Source organism: Astatotilapia calliptera, chromosome 19, assembly GCF_964374335.1.
Source record: "Astatotilapia calliptera chromosome 19, fAstCal68.1, whole genome shotgun sequence".
NCBI lineage: Eukaryota > Metazoa > Chordata > Actinopteri > Cichliformes > Cichlidae > Astatotilapia > Astatotilapia calliptera.
Genome location: NC_137440.1, coordinates 21310474 through 21326906, shown reverse-complemented (window position 1 = coordinate 21326906; position 16433 = coordinate 21310474). Strand labels below are relative to the sequence as shown.

General features: G+C 39.9%; 1 protein-coding gene across 1 annotated transcript; it reads left to right on the top strand.

Annotated features, from left to right (window-relative positions):
* Positions 1 to 10232: 10232 nt before the first annotated feature.
* nceh1a (neutral cholesterol ester hydrolase 1a) lies at positions 10233 to 14956 on the top strand. Its single transcript, XM_026152720.2, has 5 exons — positions 10233 to 10523; positions 11745 to 12000; positions 12188 to 12257; positions 12385 to 12556; positions 14064 to 14956. Exons 1-5 carry the CDS (start codon positions 10383 to 10385, stop codon positions 14682 to 14684), a joined length of 1260 nt encoding a protein of 419 aa, XP_026008505.2. The 5' UTR covers positions 10233 to 10382; the 3' UTR covers positions 14685 to 14956.
* The last annotated feature ends 1477 nt before the right edge of the window (positions 14957 to 16433 follow it).

Below are 16433 nucleotides of genomic sequence, written 5' to 3'. Positions count from 1 at the left end.
AGACAACGATTCCAATCCGGTCCACTGGACAGCTTCATGTGAGGGAGTGCATAGATTTTGAACTTTTAACTTTTAAACAAAGTAATTAACTAACAGATAAACAATTAAATAACAGGAAAATTCTGTTTTTCCACTATTACAGTGAGACTGCAGTTTTTTGTTGTGTTTTGTTTTTTGTTTCTTTAAGGACATTTTCTGTGAATTAATGAGAACCTTATATTTTATAATTACAGGTCAGTCATTGCAGTGTAAGTTTACACATTTATCATATAGTGTCTGGCCCACATAATTTCAGAGTGGGCCCCTATATGTGGCCCACAATTTAAAATGAGTTTGACATCACTGGTCTAGCATATAAAATTTCAAGATACATTGAATAACGCATTAGTCTGGGTAGGGTTTAGAGTCAATAACCTCACTTTTTAGTATCTACATTCTATGAAAAAACAGTTTCCTTAAGACCTACTGAACAAACCAAGATAGACTTCTAAAATGAAGTCAAGAAATTAGCCCCAACCCCCTTTCCTTTTACAAATAGGAGTCTAAAAGGTTGGTACTCAGAGAGGGAGGCTTCACAGTGAATCCACAAAGAATTATAATCATATACTAGATTTAAAGATCCCTTTCTCTTTGTTATTCCTCACAAGTGCAGGGAAGGTAGTTTTTCCATTTTACAATATATCAGCATTATTTGTGTGTATGAGCTCTAATGTGGAGCTTTTAGGGCCCCTTTTCATGAATAATTTGGGGATAGTGTTGTTCAGCCTGAGTCTAAATGTATAAGAATGTTTTTTCTGTGGGCCTCTTTTAATAATACATTTCATTTTGAATAATTCATAAGTGATAAAACTGAAATATAGTGTTTACATAAGGCAGCAGGTATTAACCACACAATTAATTTGGTGAAGTGCAAGATTAATATGCTCAAAATCTGTGTTTCTATGGAGACCAGGTAGTCGGCTTCAATGACGAACTGCAGATTATGACTCAATTCGAGTTTATAAATGCAGACAAGAAGATTTTTTTTGTTAGTCAGATGGCTGGCAGTAACACCCATGCAGAAAATTTAAGCGGAGAACTCTCCCCACAGCCCTTCCACACTTCTTGTTTTTTTGATAACAAGTGACCCTTCCCCCAGCTCCACATATAAAAACCTCTGTTATTAGAGCCACATGGTCAAAGCAGCTGATGGGACTTCAGTGTCCTCCATTGCTGTTAAAAGAGCTGATGAGGCTGCAGACGCTAGTTGATAGTGGAAACCACAATTTTAGCAGATGACTCAAAGGGGCAAAAAATAGCAGTAAGAGGATGTATTCTGTGGTTTTGCTGCTGAAGGTGTGAAGTTATGCCATTGAGACCTGCTGATGGACAAACTGGTTTAAAGGAGCTCATCTTTTTGCATACACACACAAAAACACACGCTCACACCTAAGATCTCCCAACAAGTCCTACTGGAATGTGTCTCCTGTAACAATATCAGCTATCACAAGGTTTGCATCACATGACAAGTGGAGCCACTTTGTGTGTCCATGTGTGTGTACAGCTATATATTTCCAAGTCTTTGTGTGTGTGACAGCACCTTGTTTGGCCAACAGGATACAAATAAGTACTCTCACTCAATTAGTGAAGGAGCCAGTCCAGAATTACAGCCAGAGAGACAACAGTAAGTCCCTTAAACATGTCACGAAACTTAGGCAGTAAGTCGCTGATAAAAGAATAGAGCAGAATGTAGCTTTAGCGGCAGTCTATGTTTTTTTTTTAATGCTTTTTATTTTGTTTACTGTGTTTGGAAATCTGGGTTAACACATTTTTCATGCTCGGTGAGCAACAAAAAATAATGTGAAATATAAAAATCTCAATTCACCCAAATTACAAATAAGAAAAAGAGTAGGAAACAGCTTTTTAGCAGTATATGCAGTGCTACACAAAAGCTTCTATTTATTGAGAAATAGGTACGGCAGGTTTTTTTTTTTTTACACATGTCAAAAATGGAGGTGCAGGATAAAAGGAAAAAAACTGAATTTGTACAAATCTAATGGGGTTGAATGTTATTATTTGGTATGTCCACAATTAACTCTTACTCAGCTTTCTTGTCATTTCTTTAAGAAATCTTCAGGAAAAGTTCTCCAGGCTTCTGGAATTACATTCAAAGCTCTTCTTTGGATGTTGGCTGCCTTTTGTTCTGTTCTCTGTCAAGATGATCTCATACTGTTTCAGTAATGTGGAGGCCAGTCAGTGACTGATGGTGTTCCATTATGTGTTCTTCTAGCCAGGTATGCTTTTACTGCATTGGCAGTGTGTTTGAATTAGGCTGCTGACAATCAGATTCTTTCTAGAAGATATTTCATGGTGGATCGAAAGCTGATGATACTTGTTTTTGTTCATAATTTCATCAATTTCGACAAGATCTCCAACACCACTGGCTAGAATGCAGCCCCAAATCAGGACAGAGCCTCCACCATGTTTTACAGATGTTGAACATGTTGGGCTGGATGTGGCCCAGAGTATTGGCATCCCTGCTGTAGAGACTCACTTTAATAAAAAAAAAAAATTCCAAATTGGATTCATCACTCCATAAGACGTCATGCTACTGATTTTCAGTCCATTTCTTGTGTAATTTCTATAGTTTGCATGTGCAGACTATTCTCTGTTTTCCATTTTTTGAAAATTTATTGCAGCTATATTCCTGTTTTGCACTGAAGGAGCCAATGGATTTGTGATAAATGAAATCATACCCACACCGTATTCCCCTGTGACTGAATGATCTGAAATGTTTGCAACGAATGAATGTGTTGCAGTTGCACTAAAAGTGTCTGAGGCATATGTGTTGCTTCAGTGATTTATAAAACTACTTTGTAAAAAAGATATTTTCTCAGGATTTGTGCATCTGTTTCATGTAGTTTGGATGCATTTACTTCAGCACCACTCCTTACCACTAAAACGAGAAAAAAGCCTTCTGTTGGCTTTTCTCAGAAATAGATAATAATAATGGACCCTCAAAGCGCTTTACAATTCATTCACTCTCACATTCACACACTGGTGGAGGCAAGCTACAGTTGTAGCCACAGCTGCCCTGGGGCAGACTGACAGAAGCGAGGCTGCCATATCGCGCCATCGGCCCCTCTGGCCATCACCAGTAGGCGGCAAGGACACAACGGCTGAGACTCCGAGCCGGGGCTCGAACCGGCAACCTTCCGGTTACAAGACAAACTGCCAACTCTTTGAGCCGCGACTGCCCTTAGATGGATATAATTTATTTAATCTTATCATGTTTTCAACAATGGATCCAAAAGGGTTTCGGGTAAAGGGCATCAAAATGTTGCATTCCATCACTCACACATGAAGGAATCTGTTTTGTATGAGTGCATGTAACTTGACCATTTAGGCCTTTACCCACTTTGAAGTCTTGTGTTCTCCATGAAATTCACTCAACTCATTCTCAGTTAGCCTTCACCTTGAAGATAGAATAACACCTTGACTAAGAAAAGAAAAAAAAATAAGTGTCATCCTTGTGAGAGCTGCAACACACATCTAAAAAAGAGTCAGGAGGGAGAGGTGTAGAGGGATAAAAAGTAGAGGCAATGAGGGTGTTGACACATCCTGACAAAATGGAACAGGGAGTGTCACTCAGCACCTCATACACCAGCATAGATAAACTACAAATACGTGCTGCACATGAGAACTTTGCCTTAAGGACAAGACACCTGGATCTGAGCTTCTGCTGAAAGCAACAGATGCCAGAAATACAGCGTCACATATAAAGCCAGGGACAGTGGGGTCACCCCAGCACATACATGCTACGTTCAGCTATTAATCATTATTACCAAGGAGAGTTTGAAAAAAAAAAAGATATTGCAGATATTTTACTCTGTGAGCCTACCTGTCTCCATATTACTTCTGGCCGTGTGTGTGTCTGTGTGTGTGTGTGTGTGTATGTGTGTCTGTGTGTGCTTATTATCAGCAAGCTTGCCAAACTCTCGGTCTCAGTTTGGGTCTTGTCTCCACGGGGAAACATTAGTAAAAAGGGAAGAGTTTTATTAGAGCGTTACAAGATACCAGTTGTCTAAACTGGCTCCCAGCTCTCGACCCAGACACCCCCTTCCTGTCTTTTAAGGCAGGCTCCTCAGCTTGTGTGCAGACATTCTGCAGCTTCTCAACATGTCAGGGTCTTTAGCTGCAGCTCCTGTTTCCAAATGTTCTCATCCTCATATGTTAATTAGCTAATAGATTCCCCACAAGCCGCAACCGCAGACCTATGTGCCGATAAAAAGGCAATCGCTCACATATTTAATACCCGCATGCTGAAGGTGACCCCGGCCATATGTCTGGTTATCTGCAGGTTTATCTATGTATCTCCTCTGGTTGCTGCCTGCTGCATCACTCGCACCCTCTCACCACAACAACAGCTGCCTCTTGTCAACATCGCTCGGCAGCAGCTGAGAACGAGGGGAGGAGTGCAAAACCGCATTTAACAGCCTTGGTTCTGGCTAAGGGGAACGCAAGGCAGGGAGTGGGTGTGGGGGTTTCTTTAACAGAACATCAGGATCCCATTTAGACCAGAGACAGGCTCGTGGGAGTCTGATGGGGCGTTGGCTGGATATGGCAGGGAGGAAGTGGGAGGTCATGTGTGTGCTCATGTTGATCTGCATGTTCTAATGGCTGTTTAATCATAGATGCTATGTTAATCCCTGCTGCCTTGTTGCTCTGCTGTATTGTCTCTAATGTGGTTGCTTATATTCACCGCTGTTTCCATCAAAGAGCCATGCTGAGGTTTTTTGTTTGGTTGCACAGCTGCATTTCTCCTCTACATAACAGTACAGGGCTGTCCACGTGCAGGTCTAGGTTAAAGGTCAGGGCTGAGCCATGCAGTTGCCCACATCAGTGTGACACTTGACCCTTGACTCATCTCTGCCCAGGACAGCTGCCAGCCTGATGCTTTTTCCAAACTGTGGGAAGCATAAATCGAGGAAACTGATGTGCTGTCTCCTGCTGACTGCAGTGGAAGGACTATACCATCTGCCTTCTTCGGTGCAAGATCCCCAGGAGACCAGGGGAAAACTTGAGTCTGACAGGAACAAGAAATGAGCTGGCTATTAATGGGTGGAAAGACTTGCTTGAAAATGAAAGGAGGGGGTCTGAGAAAAAAAAAACGATGAGTAATTATAAACTAGAGTGAGTATCTAATCTCTTCTCCTCCAATTTAATAAATCAACAAATGCCTACCTGGCAGGGATCAGATGAACAATCATTTACAGTTTACTAAGATTTTAATTAAATCCTTAGTTCATAATTTTTGTGTGGCCATTTAATGCAGTACATTAAACTATGACTAAGACATAAGTGAAGTAAGAAATTAGTAAGGGAAAATTTTATTTTCATACAAAAATTACTTATGTTTGTTAACTTGTTAATGTGTTTTAAATACCTTTATATATGTGTTTGGATCTTGTTTAGGTATAAAAGCATATGAAGAAAAAAGTTTTCACAGTTTGTGGAAAAACTTACTATTTTCATAGCAATTCACAAAGTAAGTAGCACCCAAATACTGCTTATCAAATGCATTTATTTCAGGGATCAACAGCAAGTGTGTGAACATATCTATTAAAGCAGACGTATTTGCAGTTTACTGGTCTGGAGCATTCAGGTCTTGTGGTAGAGCAGGCCGTCTATGAAGGTAGGCAGTAGTTCTTGAGCAACATATTAAACCCTGACTTATCTCTGATGTATCTGTTGTGTGTTCATGTTAGATAAAAGTACTTAGGTATAGGTAAAAATACTATATAAATTTGTGTTTGATTGGAAGAATGACTAAAAAGTTTGAGTAGAGAGGTTCTGTATAAGTGACAGTCTACTACAATGCCACAGTCTTCCCAGCAAATTCATCCTAAGGTTGTAAGAGCTACTTCTCCGACTCTCCAGGGCTCAGTTAGCAAGTTCATGGCAATACAATTAGAAAAAGACTAAATACATATGGCTTGTTTGGAAGAGTTGCCAGAAGAAATCCTCTTCTCTCTAAGCAGATACCAGTCGCACAGTTTAGGTTTGCAAAGTTGCATTTGAGCAAACCACAAGACTTCTGAAAGAATATCCTTTGGACAGATATGACCAAGTGTTTGACAAGATGTTCTGCCATAAAGCATAGCACCATGAGTGGCAGAAACCAAACAGCATGTCAGCACAAACACCTCATACCAACTGTCAGGCACGGTGGTGGAGGGGTGATGATTTATTTTTCAGTCAAAGGACCTGTGCAGCTTGCAGTCCTTGAGTTGACCATGAACTTCTCTGAATACCAAAATATTCTAGAGTCAAATGTGAGTCCTTTTATCTGACGGTTAAAGCTTAGTCCATGTTGGGTCATGCAACATAACGGTGATCCCAAGCACACCAGCAAATCTACAAAGGAATGGCCTAAAATGATTCAAGTTGTTGCAATGGACTCTGCCAGTGAAAACTTCAACCTAACAGCAATGCTGTAGTAGGACCTTAAAACAAATAAATAAATGCCAGCAAACCTCAATGAACTGAAGCAACGCTGTAAAAGAAAAAAAAAGAGTGGTCAAAATTCCTCCACTAATATAGTACAATACAAAAAACTTCAAGTTATACACTCTCTAAAGGTGGTTCTGATATCTATCTATCTGCAGCAGGGATTGCAGCTGTTCCACATATACTCTTAAGCTACAACAATAATACCCAAGTAGCAGAACATGTCAAGGACCACGCTACTGCTTCATGTAGCTGAAAACCCAGATAAACCCAATTTCAAGACATGTGCCGATAAGAGCAGAAGCACAGCAACAGATGAATAATTATAATAAGAGATTGAAATGATTCCAGCGTTTCATCACCAGCAGAGCAAAATAGTCAGTTATTCAGCCAATTAAGAACACTGTGTACTTGAACGCCTAATGTCAACGACAGCATGCCGCCCAACAAAAACACGAGCATGCTGCTTCTGTTGCCATTCTTTCTGATATGACGCCTTGCTTTGGGGAAGACATAATAACAACAGATTGTTGTTTGTCATTTCAGAAATAGTCTGTGTTGCAACTGAAGCATCGCGACCACCAACTGGCCCCATGACATTCCTAAATACCATACAATGACATTGCATGTAAGTGTGTTTGCCCAGTCACACACTTCATTGTTTCCTTATGTGAGATGATTGAAATTAAAAAGTATGGAAAGTTTTTTTTTAATGACAAATTAAAATGGGTTACTGTCTAAATATTTTTGAAGTTGTTCAACATCATTTCCTTTAAACTGCTTATAAACCTTTCCACTCGTGGCAGGTTACCCTGTTTGGAAATCCTCAGTTCTTATCGATCCATCCAAATTTCAGCTTTCATAGCAGATGATCTGACTTATCTTAGCAGAAAGAGCACAGGTGTCAACAATGACAGTTTCTCAGATACATGGAATTCCGTCTTCATTCACTGTAATGTTTGTTTGTCTCAAGAGAAACTGAAATACCCTCCACCCAAGTTCAATGTGAAAAGAGCTATATTCAGAGAAATTCTGGTGTATTCCCTTGCTATAAATGAACGATACAACACGACACGACACGACACGATACGATACGATACGATACGATACGATACGATACGATACTTTATTGCCCGCTTGGGAAAATTTGTCATGAACTCAAGTGCTTTCACAGAAGCTGTTTATTTAGATTTTTTACCTGGATCCTGATGTTTTACTCATTACTGCAATGCACACATGCACACTCACACAGAAACAGTTTTCAAATCCTACATATGTGTGTCCACTCACTTGTGTCATCCGGGTCCCTTCAGCATCACTGCTGAACTGTTTCTCTTTCTGGCATATCAAAGGGACAACATTCCTGATTTCAAACACACAGCCACATCCTGTAAATTGCAGGAGTGCTTAAGCCTCTTTTGAATCATGAAAGAAAACAAAAGTAGTGAAGTTAAAAATATCCTGTTCAAGATAATGCATGCATCTGTGCTTCAGACAGACTGAAAATCACTGCCTGCTCACTTTCTTAATATGAGTTTCAAGTACCTGTAGCAGATTGCTTTAAAAACATCTCTGTTTTAAAACACAACTTGTTAAACAAAGCAATTCAATTTTAACTCCTACACTTTAAGTATATTAGATCCAGCGCTCAAGTACCATAATTTCTACACATATCTAAAGGCAATGTCAGACCCAGGCTGAGCAATGAGGCAGCATTGCCTGAAATGGAAAACCTCAATTTCTGCCTCGTGCATTTAGTCTTGTTATATGACCATAAGTGTAATTCCAGTCAGTGACATGAGAGAGGGGCCCTCTCTCTGCCCTCCATACCACAGACTGGTGGGAGACGCCAAGCCAACACACAGGAGGGAGGAAGGGGGCAGTAAAAGGGAATTTTAATGTACACGCTTTATACCACACACGTTTGTGTGCACGCACACACACACACACACACACATACACACACAAAAGTGCATATGTCACACATACAATTTAAGCTTTCTGCTGACACTCTCATTCAGAGGGATTTTTGAAAAGTAAGCAAGCGTGGCATCTGTGTCTGGCTTAAGTGTTCTTTTGAGTGTGAAACACTGACACCGCAGGATTTAGGATGTCAAGATGACTGCAAAAAAAGTCCATCACAAGTAACAGTAGAAGCATTTACACTTAACTAGGTGCAAAGGTATCAAATTACCATGATGTGCAAAAAATATATATATATGCAACTGATTTTGCTGTATAATCTGCTTTCTGCTGCTCATCCATATCTTTGGCGTGATGGTTCAACGAAATCTGCATTAAAAGCATCACATTTTGTGCTCTGGCTATACCTTCCGTTAGGCAGGCTTGTAAAGCACAGATGAAGCGGTTTGCATAAGGTAGTGATTTCATTATGCACCAGTTGCTCAAATTATCATTTGGAACAAAAACATGTGTACAATGTGAGAAAGAGGTCATAATTAGCACTGTAGAATGAAAATATAGTGAGGCAATAAAACCACAACCTGTCGTTTTCTAAATTTGCTCCGACAGCGTGTTAATTAATGAGCTTTGGAGGAACAAGCAGGCTGATCTACTGTGTCCCTGTTTACTAATCAGCTTTCCTGTATCACCTCCTGCAGCCACCTTGTCAACCCCACGCTGGTCCTCCAAGAGACTAAGCTGACACGGTCAGGTGGTCTTGCTACTATGTTTTGGAAAATCAGCTCAGCGCAGAGGTCAGATCCTCATCATCATGATGTTTGTTTACATTCTCACACCGGGCCACCAGGGACAGACAGTGGCCATTTAAAATTAAACCATGGGAAGAGACAGAGTTATATAGCACAGAAAGAGAAAGTGAGACAGGAGAAGACGCTTTCCCCAATCTGCAATGAAGTCTGCGGCACTGTTGACTGTACTGGGCCTTTCTGGCAATCTGATGCAGATTTAGCTGCACCCTAGGTATTCTAAGATTCATACCAACTTAAACATAATTGCACCACTAATACCTTCCAGTGAGACTTTGGTCTAACACTGATGTCTGCAGATAAAAAGGCATCAATAATCAGCGAGAAAGGAGCTCCTAGTTTGAACAGGAACATGACTCCACCCCAAACTGCAAATCCTCCCTTTCCAAATCCAAAAGGAATTTTAAAAAAAAATTACATCTCAAGGATTAACACTGAGTTTCCTGAAGAAAAGCATTTAGTTCTTTTTGCTATTTTCTCTTTTCGGTTTCCGTCTAGTTGGTTTGATTAGGCCTAAAATACAGAAGCAATTCATATAATACCATTCTGTTTGTCATCCTTTAAAATGTGATTCCAAAATCTGCCCACACTAATCTAATGTCTAATGGACTGCAGCTCCATTGTGCCTCTCGGTGGTTACAAACATGTAATACAACTTACACACGCATACAGCTGTTCAAAACAAACCCTCCCACTTCCCAGATGCCCATTCGCTGCTGTTTTCACCCAGCTTTCAAAATAAAAGCCCTAATCCAGTCATGCAAATCGCGCAATAAAAATACTGTGATGCCTTATTTTTACTAGGGTATTTTTACCTCAATGTATTTGTTTTGTTTTGTTGTTGTTGTTTTTTTAGTTTATTTGTTTTATTTTTCATACGACCTGCCTGCATATGACCAGATGAACCACGGCTATTTCATGTTTTCCAATTTCAAAGTTATGTGACTAAAATAGATTTATTCAAAACGTTTTATTTTTAAAAGAAACGTCACTTTCAAAATGTAGGTTTATTTTGAAGATTTCCAGCGGAAGTGCTTAATTGCCCACGTATTCTGGTGCCAAGCGCCAGTGACAAATTAAGAATCAGACAGCTTGAAGCGGCGGGGTCTGTCTCAGTCTTCCGCCCAGTCAGTAACTGAAGAAACATCATCCCACAGCTGCGAGATGAGGCTGCTGTCACTCCTGCTTACTGTGTCATTAACGCTGGCACTTGCTTATTATATTTACATCCCGCTCCCTGATGCCATTCAGCAGCCGTGGAAGTTGATGATACTGGATGCCTATTTAAGGACAGCATTTCATGTGGTAAGAGAGTAGATATTTTCACTAGGAAGAAAAGCTGGTGCACGTAAGGCATCAAAAAGAGACGAATGAGAAGGATCGCATTAGACAGAATCTTGACTTTTCTATGTGCAAAGTTTTAATTAAATGTGTTATTACAGGTTGGCTGCATGCACTGTGTCTTTGAAAAGCTTGCATTATTAAAAACATGCTCTGAACAAAACATAGTCAAACACAGACTTGGACTTTGAACCTTGTGTTTATTTAGAGGGGGGGAAAAGGTACCATCTTTCTTTGCTAGAATATGACGTTTGGTGTTGATATTCAGTGTAACAGTGCAAAATGATATGCTGTTGAAATAAATACGGATGTCATGGATTCAAGGTATCTATAGTCCAGTTTTTAGTTTTACTGGATGACCAGATATCCAGAGGACTTTTCATGCTTGTGTCATGAAATCTGATTTCACAGCAGGGTTGAAATGCACCAAGTCTGTGAAAGAGCTCATTTAGTAATCCCACTGTGTGATTTCAAAAGTTATTGAGACTTTTATTTTGGGGCTGTGAGAGGATCATGAACTTTGCACCCTCACCTGTGTTCTACATTTTGAAAGTGGCAGACAATAGATGGCTAGATTATTAGCACGCTGGCCGAGACTAATCCTCAGAGCGAGAGTTTACTAAAAATCTGGATTTATTGTGGGTTTTTTTGTGTTATTTTAAGATTTAAAACAGTCATTATTATCTAGTTTGAGGACACTGTTTAAGAAAACATCACTAATATTAATTTTGCATTGCTTCATTGTTTCTACAGCAGACGTTATGCACAAGAACGTGCTCAAGTGTGACTGATATTGTTAAATAGTTTTAAAACCCACTAGTGAACAGTGTGCTGATGCATAACAGAAACTGACTTTATCCTTCATTAGAGTGAAAATGTGATATCTGCACATGTGACAGTGCAACAGTGTCTTCAGCACTGCTGTTGTGACACTCTAAGTGAGGGAAAGGGCAGACATATCAGTAATGCATAGTGTAGGAGGAGAAAGGTGACTGTGAGAAATTGTGTCTCAAAATCCTGCCAAGAGATGACTACATTTTTGCCTTTTGCCAAATTCCCTATGACTTTCTGTTGTTTCCACTAATTTCCTTTCAATCTATGTATTCAATTCTTAATGTGTGTCCTGAAACAAACAAGTACCAATCAAGGGGTTTGAGCTGGAGTTTGGTTTACTCTTGTCTTCAGGCCTCTTTGAAGCAATGGCTGGGATTTGACCATCAAACTAGATCTTTCAGGCAGTTCACATTTGGCTTTGAAGGGATATTAAAGGAATTTCTGAGTACTGAGTCCAGTGCAGGGGCCGTTCCAGGTGTGAAGGTCAGTGACATCTCTTTCGCTGGCATCCCAGTGCGAGTTTACGAGCCCCCGGCTGGAGGGGAGGGTCATCTGAGGAGAGGGTTGATGTATTTCCACGGAGGTGGCTGGGCCCTCGGCACCACCAGTGAGTCTCTAACTGCTTTCTCTAGTTAGAAATAAAAATAATATGCCTACTTTAAACAGAATCATAGACTTTGAGACATTACTTGTGATAATTATAGCTGTCTTTGCTTTTTAGGTGCAAAGTTTCTTAAGTGTCAATAACACAATAGGCATATATCTAACCGTCTCTCACTCTTTCAATTCCTCAGAGAAGGGGCCATATGATATTACCAACCGAATGGTGTCAGATGAGCTGAATACTGTTGTGGTCTCTGTTGAGTAAGTGTGTTTCCTCTTGCAAAACTGTAGTCTCCATTCACAACATCAGTGGAGTGTCCCTTTAATTATATACTCCAAAGCTTTCTAAACCTCTAGTAAATTACATCTGAACCCTCTGTGTGTGTAGGTATCGTCTGTATCCAGATGTGCACTTTCCAGTGCCATATTTAGACTGTATTGCTGCTGCCAAACACTTCTTGTCTCCAGAGGTTCTTGCCAAGTATTCTATTGACCCAGATCGTGTGGCTGTGGCAGGTGACAGCGCTGGAGGAAACCTTGCTGCTGCAGTTGCTCAGGAGGTAAAGGCAGAGGCTATTTTCTGCATGCATGCGACAATTCGTATATCAAGCTCAAATGCCAAATGTTTTAATTCATAAAATGCCTTCCACGACTGCTAGTATAATGCTCTGGATCATGACATATATCCTGATTTCTTTGTTTTTCCATATTTGTCATTCTTAGATGTTTTAAGTGATCAGACAGTTTTTAATACTAGACAAAAATAACCCAAGGTAATACAAAATGCAGTTTATGAATCATGATTTTAATTTATTAAGGGAAAAAGTTGCTGTGGAGGAATTTTGTCTCACTCTTCTTTGCAGCATTGTTTTTGAATGGTTTTCAAACATGAACAGCTTGGTTAAGTTCATGCCAAAGCATCTCAATTGGATTTAAGTCGACCAGGCTGATGCAAAACCCTAATTTTTTGAGCCATTCAGAGGTGAACTTGCTGGTGTGTTCAAGATCATTGTCATGCTGTAAATCTAAGTGAACTTGAGCTTCAGTACACAAACTGATCCTGGCAGAGAACAGAATTCATGGTTCCATCAGTTATGGCAGTCATCCAGGTCCTGAAGCAGCAAAGCAGCCCTTTTGCTCAGTGTTATTGTTGAATCATGAACTCTGACCTTAACTGAGACAAGTGAGGCTCGCAGGGCATTGGATGTTGTTCTGGTTATTTTGTGACCTCCTGAATGAGTTGTCGATACACTATTCGAGTAATTTTGGTAAGCTGTCCACTCCTTTTAAGGCTCACCATTAATATAATAATGGATCTCACAATGGTTTGCTGGAACACCAAAGAATTAGAAATGGCTTCAAAACCCTTCACCTCAGACAGGTTCTGTTAAAGTAATTTCGTCTGATTCAACAGGTCTGGCAGCCGAGTGTGGCTGGTGAAATTGAACTCAGCTTTCTATAAAAAGTTATCCATGATATTTAATTAATTATTTAACAAGGGAGGAGCATTGGTTTTTCACACAGAACTAGTTGAAAACAGGATGTGTGCACATGCTATTTCACAGCACTGTAAATTAGTTGCATTGCAAAGCTATCTTTACAAAGCTGTTATTTCCACACCATGTCTTGTCTTTCTCCCCTCACTGCAACCGGTCGCAGCAGATGGCCGCCCCTCTCTGAGTCTGGTTCAGCTGGAGATTCCTTTCTGTTAAAAGGGAGTTTTTCCTTCCCACTGTCGCCAAAGTGCTTGGTCATAGGGGGTCATATGATTGTTGTTTTTTTTCCTGTATGTATTATTGTAGGGTCTACCTTACAATATAAAGTGCCTTGAGGCGAATAAATAAACAAAATGAATTGAATTGAACTACCTGGCTCTAATATGCAACATGACAAAAAAAAGTCCAACACCACATTGTTGTTGGTTGTAATTTAGAGTTGAAAGAAAGAAGAAAAACACACGTTCATCTTGCTGTAAGGAAAAGGAGAGAACCAACCATTTGACATCACCACACAGTCTGCATTGTAATGTACACAGCCATTACTCATATTGTGTGTTTGTTTTTTCAGATTTCTGTAGATGACAGCATGAGTGTGAAATTCAGTGTCCAGGCTTTGATCTATCCAGTGCTCCAGGCTTTGGATTTCAATACACCCTCCTATTTGCAGAACCAATATATCCCCGTCCTTTACCGGACCAGCATGATCCAGTTCTGGCTGCAGTATCTGAACATTGACCTCTCTCTTATGCCCGAGTTTTTAGTGAACAACCACAGCGCTTTGCAACACTCTTCACTCACCCCAGAGCTGAGGTCAAGACTTGACTGGAATGTGCTACTTACTCAGAAGTACAAGAAGAACTACAAGCCTGTTATTGTGGAAAAGGGATCTGAGGGGTTTCTGAAGAAGGTGCCAGGCCTGCTTGATGTGCGAGCGGTACCACTGCTGGCTGGGCCAGAAGTGTTGGCAAAATGCCCTCGTGCATATATTCTAACATGTGAGCATGACGTGTTGAGGGATGATGGGCTGATGTATGTTCGCCGCTTACAGGATGCAGGGGTCGCTGTTACCAGCGACTACTATGAGGATGGCTTCCATGGATGTTTCAGTTTAACATCCTGGCCACTTGAATTTGACGTTGGGAAGAAGGCACTCAGGGGTTACCTCAGCTGGCTGCAGAACAACCTGTAGAAGTGTGTATGTGTGTTTTTGCAAGTGAGTAATGGTTGGAAGCCCTTGTCTTTGTGAATCACAGGCTTGGCTGAAGGCCTAGTAAATGTACTCTTTGTTTAAAAATCTGACATCTAAGCTCAGGGCCCTTGTGTACCTGCACACGCTCAATACATGTGAAGGTTTTGTGATACTTAGAACCAGTCTAATCTGCAGGCAACATCAGCATAGCTAACACTGTGACCAACTAATAAAGATACTTTATAAAGTCATTAAAGTGCTTTGACAGCCAATAGCTTTGCTTAAATGGATTCATTCATCGCCTGTTTCCAATACGAAGGATCGTGCATGTGCTGTTTTGTAGCGACACAAAAAACACATGAGTAATAAATGTCACAAGATCTTTTTAATTTATACTCCACTATTAAAACAAAAGCATCACAAGTTAGGCCCCAAAGTCGAAAACAATCATTTGAATTGTGGTGTTTTTTCCCCTCTCACTAAAAACAGCTGAGGTCAGGTCAGCAGTTTCAGCAGTGCTCAGTATTTTACCCTGTTGGCTGGTATACAGTAGATCTGCCGCTTTTATTCATATTGCAGTTGCTCAATGACTATCAAAGTGACTGCCATGAATTTTTTAAACTGTCATGCACCCCAAAGGATAAAAATTAGTCTGGCAATTTTATGGGGTTTACTTTTTGGGTTTTGAATGAACTGTCTCCTTAAATATTAATATTTAAGGTATTTTGTATAGACGGTCATGTTCCCTCACAATACTTTATAATAACAATGCTATATTTAGATTTTGTATCATCACCATAACCAAATAAATTTGTAGAATCCTACATATTTGGGGTCAGATACCTGCAAAGCTAACAAAATTCTAGCCTCAGTTGTATTTTATACCAAATTTGAAATCTGAGCATTTCACTGTGTTCATCTGAAGAATGAATCTGATCTGATCGTGCATATTAGCCTGCTTGCATAGTATTAAGTTCAAAGCAAAGCTGTATCTAAGTAGCAAGGTATTCAGTAGGTATTCACTGCCTTTCTTGAGTTCAGCTTGCACCATAAGAACACAATGTCTAACATGTTCTGGCTCTTGACAATCGCTAACAAAATGCACATTTCCTTTTAGTCTGATGACTGTTTATTTTTACACTCATCTTCCTGTATTTTTACAGTAATTCATTGGTTTTATATAAATGACTGAAAGGTATTTTGTTTGCCTGTCAGAAGCAGTTAACCGAAAGCAGCTGCATGTATGCCAGGTGCAGGGATAGCATCACGATCCTGACCAGATTGTTGTATATAAAATGCATTTGCAGGCTTCGAGTTCCAATTTTCTCCTTCTTTTAAACCTTTTTTCTTTTTTAAATTAAAGCTCACAGCTACAGCATACATCATCAGCCTGTGATGTGCAATAAATACAGTATGATTTTGGTGCATTTTCCTTCCGTGTGTCTCATTATTCACATTTGTTGTTTTTCTGGATGACTTAATGTTCAGCTTGAGTTACATAAGTTCTGATCATTGGACTGAACTGCACTGATTATTGCAGAAAACCAAAACAAATATATATATATAATTAAAAAAAACTTCTCTGTTGAACATGGGGCATTATCAGGTTGACTAAATGTACTCATTGTGTTTCCTTTTGCCAAAACTATAAGCTGGAAATCACAAATATTATGTGAATGGTCAACCAGTCTACATACTCATATAATATTCTGTACTTTAAGAGATAGCCTCGCCCTGCCACAGACTGGC